The sequence below is a fragment of the Nansenia antarctica genome (assembly GCF_963989245.1).
Source record: "Nansenia antarctica genome assembly, chromosome: 1".
NCBI classification, from domain to species: Eukaryota; Metazoa; Chordata; class Actinopteri; order Argentiniformes; family Microstomatidae; genus Nansenia; species Nansenia antarctica.
Window position 1 is genome coordinate 101,566,183 of NC_137674.1, and position 10,000 is coordinate 101,576,182.

General features: G+C 44.4%; 1 protein-coding gene across 1 annotated transcript; it reads right to left on the reverse strand.

Moving 5' to 3' along the window:
* Positions 1-2,333: 2,333 nt before the first annotated feature.
* Positions 2,334-5,849, reverse strand: crybb1l3 (crystallin, beta B1, like 3; the record flags this gene model as incomplete). Its single annotated transcript, XM_080528482.1, has 5 exons — positions 2,334-2,505; positions 3,309-3,451; positions 4,368-4,500; positions 5,350-5,468; positions 5,784-5,849. 5 exons carry the CDS (start codon positions 5,847-5,849, stop codon positions 2,334-2,336), a joined length of 633 nt encoding a protein of 210 aa, XP_080384608.1.
* Positions 5,850-10,000: the final 4,151 nt, after the last annotated feature.

Below are 10,000 nucleotides of genomic sequence, written 5' to 3' on the forward strand. Positions count from 1 at the left end.
CCTCCGCTGTTACACACAGCCTCTGTGCTGGTGTTACAAGAATAGCTCATTCTCCTCCGTGCACTCCTCCCCCCTCCCTCCCGATCTGGTAAAGATACAAGTCAGCCCCTCTCCTCTCCCTCCCGCCTCACCCCCAGGCTCAGTGGCTCTCTCTCTCACTCACTGTATTTAATTGAAATCCGTTGCTGGTTCTTTAAGCCGTTGGTCCGGTCCGGAGCTGTTTGTCGGTCGGGCCGTACGGTGCTTGACGCGCGTGTAGTTAGTGGCGAAAGGGCAGAATTTTGCAGGTGGAAGGAAGCGGTGCGTTCGTTGCTCAAGTGATACTACAGTACTGTAGTACAGTACAGTTTGACCGTTTTTACAAATCGTGACGTTAGAATTACAAGGTTCTATCTCCATTTTTGTCAAAATTGAGTTTTTTTTTTTTACATAATCTGATCCATTAGGTGTTCATTAATGCCTGTGTGGTGTTATTTTTAAAATGTTGACATTTTTGAGTTAGTAATTCATAAAATACAAAGGTTCCATCTCACAAAACAAAATGGAATGTACAAACTTTGACGCTCAATATCTCTGAACTGCCCTAAACGGAGATAGAACCTTATAATTCTAAGCTCACGATTTGACCAAATAACAAAGACGAAACTGAAAGGTAACTTGTAGGCTTCTCGCACTAGCCTGGACGGCTGATGATTTAACAGTGTTTTGAAGCTATAGCCTACAGTGTTTGTTTACAATTACATTGTTTACAATACAAACAATGGAGTAGACCTACAACACGGTTATATTGTGTTCTGATGGGGTAAGATAGTTGAACTAAGCTCATGAGGCATTTATAAGTTATATTGTTAATGAGTCAATGGCTATATATTATTTTACCCATTATTTTACCATCCCCCCCCCCCCCCCCCCCATAGGTTAATGGAAAACTGAAGAAGTGTTTGTCCAATCCATGTGTCATTTTCACCAATGAAACATCATGTCTTGAATGTAAATAACATTAACACTTGTGATAGCTTGCTGGCCTTATATTACAAGGGCTGGCCTGTCTATGTGTTCTCGCTTATATTGCTGAATGAATACCAGAGTATGAGGATTGGTTATAGCCAATATTCACATAATGCTTTCATACAAATTCACTTTAAAATGTAACTAGTCAGGTAATCAGATGATTCTGAGTGAAAACATATTAAACCAAGGAATAATAGCAATTGGCATGGGTCAGACAGACTAGAAACATGTTACACTAAAGAGAAATCAAATAGCAAACAAGAAAGTAATCACAAGAGCCACTGACTGCGTTCCCAGCTTTGAGGTTTGGAATCTTTATTTCTTACATATTTCATATATTTTTTCATTGGAAAGTTGCTTTCCAGATGCCAGCATCCCTGAGAAAGATATAGTGTTACAACAAGTCTTCTGGACAACCCCATCGCTGAGGAGGAGGGGTCACCCACCCAAAAGGTCGGCATGTCTACAATACACTACCAGGTACAGCCACCTAATTCTCATCCTACCTACCTATCTACTTCCTTCTTTGAATAGGCTTGCTGCCCTCAGAACTGACAAAAATGTCATTGGAGATTGACAGAGGTTCAATCATGGTGCATTTCCTTAGCAAGGTGGCCATGGGAAATAGCATGGTGAAACAGTGCCCCCCCGCGGATAATCGATGTCACTGCAGGGCCTGGACAGGGCAAAGAAAGAGCTGTCCATGGTAGCTTTGAAGACTGGAGTGAATGGAGTGTTTATCCCTACGCTCATAAAAATCAGTCATAGATCGCAGGAGGGGAGAGCGTTTTGATGAACAGGCTTATCGGCATCAAATGATATATAGCTAAAAAAACACATAAGCAAGTAGATGTATAAAATCAAGGGCTTGCAGATATGTAAACAAACTAATGAACAAAAACTAATAATAAAGTTATATCTTTGTGTACTAATCCCTCCCCTAAAAATACCCCATAATAAATATCATAAAACTTTGCATGCTATAATTCTATCAGGTCACGGGACAGAGAGCATTGCTATCACTTTTACCAATAATATTCAGGCGTTGTGGAAGTCAGCCCCATTTACAACGGTAGCCCTATAAGGGGCGCTGTATCCACTGTTTGTGAAAGATGGCACATGAACATGCACATACCCATAATGGTACTAGTAAAAGTGATGGCCGGTGGAGCAAGTCATTTTATTAGCCGTTAGCTTGTTAGCTTAGCATGGCTAACTGTGGAGCCCCATGATGAAGTTCCAGTTGGTGTTGTTCAGCTCCAGAACTAGCCAGGGCCCTGCATCTCTGTCCAGCTGGCCCACCGTTGTCCGGCCGGCCCCCTTCACTGGGTCATGTTCTCGAAGCAGCCCCTGCGATGTGTGTGCATGTCCCTCACCCTGCGGATGGACTGGATCTGGGGGTGGTTGGCTCCCCACTCGTTCCAGTGCTTGAAGGCGCCGCACTCAAACACGTACTGGTAACCACGGTAGCCGGGGTACTGGTAGCCGACCCAACTGTGAGGGGAGAGGAAGAGAGAGAAACAGAGTGGTTAACAACATGTCGATGGAAGCCAGAGATCGTTTCTGACTTATCTGGTCTGTCTGACCACTGGCGGACTCAGAGGGGGGCAGGGGGGGCGACCGCCCCTCCTGGTGCCCCCATGGTTGAAAAACGTCTCTCTTAAGTGCCCTTTTGAGTGGCGAAAATGAGAGGACGTGCCCTATTGGCTGCCCTTCCAATAGTCTAAATTTGACCATGTGCCCCCACAGTGGAAACACATCACACTAAAGTGCCCTTTTGAGTGGCAAACTTAGAGGATGTGCCCTATTGGTTGCCCTTCCAATGGTGTAAACTTGTGCACTGATGGAGTCCCATGTTGTGCAGTAGGTGCCCTTTTTTTCTTTTCGCCCCCCCTGCCCTTCAAACAGCCTGAGTTCGACACTGTGTCTGACACATGCATAACATTGCTATTAGCCTATTCCTTGATGGAATATATTTTCACTCAGAATCATCGGATTACCTGACTAGCTACATTTGAGTGAATTGTGATTTTTAGTGAAGTGAGTTTGTATGAAAGCATGAACAGAATATTGGCTATAAGCAATCCTCACACTAGGGTATTCATGATTTACACACAGACAGCATAGACCTAGCCTTGCTGTGCCAGATAGAGTGAGAGCTCTCCAACGGATCCAGCATTTGTCTCAATGGGAAATTACCCCGTCTTTAAAAAGCTTTCCCACAACAGTCATTTAATGACATGTAATTGTATTATTGTAAGTGATTATTATCTAATATAACTTGGACCAGTACTCACGTTCCTCCGTTGACCTGGATGCTGGCGACACGGTCCTGGAAGCCGTAAGACCACAAGCTGGGGATATCCTCGTCACACACCTCCATCTTACGACCCTCAAAGTTCTGGCACTCGAACAGGCAGATCTTGTGGTCCTGGGGGTCCTACAATCACAGAGGATGGCCAAGACAAGATATAATATCAGTTACTTGGCAGCTTAGAGCTGACACCCTGTGTGAGTGTGGTAGAGATGGATGGACGAATGGATGGATGGAAGGGTGGGTGGATGGATGGATGGATGGATAGATACAGTTGATAGATAGATAGGTCCATAGATAGAATGTACCAACTACATTCAATTTTTAATCATAACCTGAACCACATGGCAACATCGTGGAAAAACACAAGCATATCTAAAGGAAACTCACTCCCTTAATGTGATATTTCTGAGAGGGCTTTTGACATTTCTAATGGGCTGTGTCAACTGGTTCTTAATACAAACACACTACTTCCCATTAGGTCCAGACATCCTGTGTCTGTGTCAGCTGCGTGAGAGACAATTGCTCACTGTGTTGCAAGAGTGTGTGTGAAAGTGCTGGAATCTCTGTGTGAGTATGCGGAGGCGGGAGACCTCTGATATGTGACCTTTCTTTTACATTATTCCATACACACACACACACACACACACACACACCCTGCCAGGAGTATGAGACTCCCGCTGACTTAGCTCTATGGGTCATGGAGACGCGCAAAGTGCCTCACCACGATAAGGTGGTGATCCCGTAGACACACACACACACACACACACACACACACACACACACACACAAATCTGTGCTTTGTTCCTCCTGAGTCTCCCCATCCATAGCACTGTGGAATGCCACAGCGTGTAGATATAATGATAGATATAACAATAGATAGATAGATAGATAGATAGCTCCATAGATACATAGATAGCTCCATAGATTGATAGCTCAATATAGGTAGGAAAGAAATGGGCCATTGATCAATAGGTGCATAGCTGAAAATTCATCAATGTTAGGTAGATAGGTCGATAGGCAGACAGACGGATGGACTCACCATGCGGACGGGCCTGACGGACATGAAGCGGTCACACCTGTAGCTGTTGGACCAGGTGTCCCAGCGGGGGTACTCTCCCTTCTCCAGCATGAACATCTCTCCACTCATGTTCTGCTGCTCATAGCCGACCCAACTGTACGGGGACATTATCACCACACATTAGGGTGCATCATAGCACATTATAACACACAATGTCACTTTCAGTCTCATCCACATGAGCAGAAATCTTGGAACCCGGGGAGTGATATTATCTTTTTTTTTTTTTTTATTTGTTTTTCAGATTTTATCCCTTTTTCACCCAATTTGGTAGCCAATTTAACCCAACTTAGCATCCAATTATCCCCTGCCTATTGCATGGGATCCGCCGCACGACCCCGTGGCCGGCAGTCCCAGAGGAGGGCGCCAGGCAGACTAGGCTGACTGGCTCCTCGAGCCCAGTACCGTTATTCCGGCACCCAGGGGGCGGTGTTGCGCGACGGATCCTAGTCCAGAAATACTCCTATACCCCCCTCGGAAGCGGCCGGCCAATATGCCGCTTCCCGTGTGCCTCGGACATATCTGGATCTGGCGAGCCGGGATACGAACCCCGGCCCCGGTGGGCAGCATGCACTAGCGGCCAGTGCGTAGACCGCTACACCACCGCGGGGCTGGAGTGATATTATCTGAGGTGTCTGATGATCCCCATAGAATGTTTCCAAATGTTCTCAGTGTTTCAAGCGACAGGTACGATCCTTATGCTTTTCTCAAACTCAAATAATGTGGGTCACTATGCATGAATCGTTTACAGTATCTGTTTAAGTTATAGCTATTAGTAGATCAGGGGAGGCTGGTGGAGGTAGAAATCGGAGGACGCTCGTTGTAATGCATGGGATGGATTGAGCGATGGATACCGTTTCTCATTCCGTTCCATTCATTACAATAAATCCGTCCTTCAGTTCTAGATTCTGGATGGTTATGGATTATAGATGATGATTTGACGTACGGTCCACACTCCACCCTGATGGATCCGATCCTGTCGAAGCCCTTCTCACACAGGTTACGGCACTCGCCGCTGATCTCCATCCTGCGACCCTGGAAGTTCTCATACTCGTAGAGGTACATCTGGAAATTCACCCCACAAGACAAATGCAATTAGGCTCACTGTCTCTACCTTACAACCATTAGAAATACTGTACAGTATCAGGTTTGGTTTTTTTCACAGTGATATTTCGATTCAAAACGGCGGTAACCATTTTTTCCCCACAATCTTTGCCCACTAAAACAAGTAGATATGTAGAAATATATGAATATGTCCCATAGACAGATAGTTTTAAAATAAAGTCATTATTGACAATGCAGCTTTTATCTTTATGATTCCATAGGGTGAATTAGTAAAAGAGTCAGTTTGTTAGAAAAAAGAGCAATGAGGAAACCTACTTTGTGCATACGGACGCCAATAGCAGAGTGGCTGCCAATGCTTCCCTGAGCTCCAGAGTGGGACATGGTTAAATCTGTGGCCAAACAGAGACACAGAGAGAAAAAGACACTGAATCGTCCACTTTACGAAAAGATACATCCTTTAGCAAAGCCATGACATAATACCCCTCCACTTACTGTACGTGCATGGCACACATATTCTTACTGTACATGCATAGCACACATTTTCACAGGAGAACGTGGAAAAAGCACCAAGCACTGCAGAATATTTCTCTTCCTTTCCCACGAGAAAGATATCAGCTGTAATCCTTCAATGAACCAGATTGAAATCTTCTACTTTCAGCACTAAAGCATAAAGTACTACACTACACTAAAACCCACTTCTTCGCCCAAACAGCTGATGATGACTTTATTCTGTTACTGAAATGCTTAATCCAGACAGGTTTAAAGGCCTTTTCTTTCATCAACTTCACCCCCAACATACACCTTATGATGTCAATGCCTGTTTAAGACAAGCCTGAGCACAATTTACACCAATCAAAATCTCTATCTGATAAATGATAATTCCTCGGAGAAAATGGGGGTTGAGAAAAAACGCTGTTAGGGCCACAAAGTGATGACACGGCTTTCATCTGCCAAGCGCAGATCTATCATGTAACTGAGCCGAGTGAAGATCACAGTCAAACATGGCCTCACATCTCTCTTTGCCACCTCACCGGAAAAATGAACTACAGAAACATCAAGGAAATAGTGCGCTCTTGTTGTTAGATACAGGATATTCCAGAGTAATTGAAGTGATGGATTTTTTCACTTGCACCCGAGTGAAAGTCCTTCATTTATGTTGGCGGTGAAAACCCCCCACCCTCGCTCCGTCTCACTCTCACAACTCCAAACCCAAAGTATAAATCTCACCGGCTGTGGTCAGGTACAGAGACTGGAACGGATAGGCCTTTCGGTTAAGGGATGAAATCAGGTGTCTGGACTGAGGATATATATATACATTCACATCCCACGTTGGTCTATTGGGCCAGGATCCAGCCTCGCCATTGGATGAAAGCGATCCTTTGGGGGTGGGGTCAAAGGTCATGCTTATCTCTGAGCTGTGCTGAGTTGGCTGCCTGCTTTGTTGTGCCGCGCCAGCGTGGGGGACAGCCACCCCCATCAGCAGAAAGCCCCCTGCTGCCACGCTTTCTCTCTCTCTCTCACACACACACACACACACGCACACACACACGTACACACACACACACATGCAGGCACAAACACACATTCACACGCAGGCACACGCACACACACACACACACGCACACACACGCACACACACACACACACACACACACACACACACACAAATGCACTACCTTTCTGCCATCTCCCCTTCTCTCACTCCAGCCAGCCTTTGAGCTCAGAGTGAACAATGTGCTGACATCAGTGGCCAGCAGCAGCCTCTCCATTGTGTGGATGGTCGTGCGGGGGCTTCTATTCACCCTCTATGTTATTGAACCATCAGTCCAGGCTCCCCATGCTCTCGTGCACACACACACACACAAACACATACACACACACACACACACACACACACACACACACACACACACACACACACACACACACACACACACACACGCCTACACCACCAGTGCACATGTTTGGTGTTTTTTTTTCTTCTTCTAGATGTTGTTTTCTGCCATGGGTCTATTCAAGCAGGACAGTGCCAACATCAACATCCAGTGGATCCAGTGGACCAAAGGGATTTGCCACCTATGTCATTTTAAACATTTCACTCCCACAATGTATTGGGAGTTCTCTGATGAGTTCTCTGATGCCTGATCTAAGGCTCGATAGCAGATACTGTAAGATGAAAATAGCCTGTCAATTATTATTTGGTAGAGGTATCACATAAGCCATGGTGAAATTGTTTGATACAGTATCTGACTCTTATTGGGAATACATCATATTGACAAGTTTGTACATTTCTCCTGCTTGCGTAAACATAGGAACACTATAGGTATAAAGGCGCTACCAAATGTTTGGTTTGGGGTGTTTGCCTGGGTAAATACTGTAGATACGTTTTCCCTCCAAAAAGAGGGAAGAAGACAGCAACACCCAAAAAAGGATGGCCACCAATATAAATTCTATATATTTATTTTGATTAACATGGGTTTTTCTTTTCAACAAAGGTAAAACACAAAAAAAAAACAAGACAAAACATATTTGCCAGAACATATAACCTTAAGACTTGAAGAGTTAACAATACAGTATATAGATTCTTGATTTTTACAAAGTCTTAGGGTCAAACATGTCAAACATGTATTAATAAAACCAAGCACCAATGAATTGGAGGCTTAGTATGTACAGTATTCATAGGGGCACGTTATCCCGTGAGTTTCTGACAGGAAGTTTCAGATTAGAACATGATAATGAGTTGCAAGTATGCAAGCAACACTTATTGTTATTGTCCATATATATTTATTTATTATTATAGCAACATTTGCACCGGCTACTCCTCACACAGTTTTGGCACTAGGTAGACATGAGAGGTGTCATAGCGTGTGGCTCGTTCCAACTCGAATGTAATCTGGGAAAAGCAAATAAATTGATTATAAAATGGTTCATGAAATATTGTGTTCATTTTGATATCATTTGCAATATCCTTTTCTAATGGAGATCAGATTTAGGGTCAGTATATTCTAAGTAAATTTGCTAAATACATGAACATTCAAACAACAGATTGACTTTTGAAGTTTTGTTTATTTGACCTTTTTAAAAGCAAGCCTACATAATACAAAAACCTCCAGTTGATAACTGTACAGTATATATGTAAAAACATACAAATAAATACATAAACATCTGTTTACAGTTTACATTGAATCAGCAGGAGGGATCAATCGTGAGGGCACCCAACTTATGTGCCAGTGTTTAACCTTCTAAAACTTTTCCTTGAGTAGACTTGAGTTGTACCTGTAACATATAACTTTAGTGCTATCACAGAATACTTAACCTTATGTGAAATCATAATTACATTAATCTGTTTTCTCATAGATGGGAATAAAAGGTATGTTGGTTTGAGCAAGGGGAGGGGGCAGAGGATAGATGTCACATACCTTTTATTCACATCTATGAGAAAACAGGTTAATGTAATTATGATTTCACATAAGGTTAAGTATTCTGTCATAGCACTAAAGTTATATAAACCTGTGTGTGTGTGTGTGTGTGTATGTGTGTGTGTGTGTGTGCATTCGTTCATATCCATGTCAGTGTATGAGTAAGCATATGTGTGTGCATTTGAGCGAGCATGTGTGTGCGTATGAGCAAGCGTGTGTGTGTGCGCGCATGACCGAACATATGTGTATGTATGTGCATACGTGTGTGAAATTGTGAAAGAGGGGTCAGTTGAGGTTCGCAAAGGATGTCACTCAGGTGGGAGCTACTGCAAGGCGCTTCTGGAGTGCTCAGCTAGTGAGTACTGAACACTTGTCTTTATAAGACTAACACTTAAACTTCTTCATCAGCAAACTTAGTATCACTTTTTAAAACCTTCTTCAGTTTTTTTTCTTCCACCTTTACAATAGCGTGTTAAACTCTAGTTTCTAAGTTCATAGTTTGTGCTTGTAAAACATCTCTATTTGACACATCCTCCTGACATAATGTATCATGTTTTTTCCTCAACTCCTGGACTGTAAACGAACTGCAGTGAAAAGCATACTGGGCTGAGCTGGCTGTGCTGGGCTAAACTAGGCTGGGCTGGGATGGACTAGGCTGGACTAACATGGACTGGGCTGAGCTGGCCTGAGCTGGGCTGGCCTTGACTGGGCTGAGCTGAGCTGAGCTGGGCCGAGCTGGGCCGGCCTTGACTGAGCTGGGCTGGGCTGGGCTGGGCTTGGTGTAGCCCACGCCTGCCTGTATGATGCGTCCAGGGTTGGTCATGGGGTCCGGAGCTTGTGCTAATCGGCACTGGGCACCGTGCCCTCCGTTCAGTTCACCACGACAGGCGGGGGAAAAGCTAAAGCCCAGTGGCTCAGTGCTGAACAATGGACGCCCCAGCAATGTGCTGACTCCTGCCCCGGACCCTGGTCCTGGGTGCCATTGAGTGCCCCTGCATATAAATAGGCCCGTTTACTCAGGAGTCAGGACATCGTTTTTGTGGAGCCCCCGTGAGCGCTACACAGCTATTTTTTGGGGTAGGTCAGGTAAGCCCTCCATTTTGGCCTATAGCA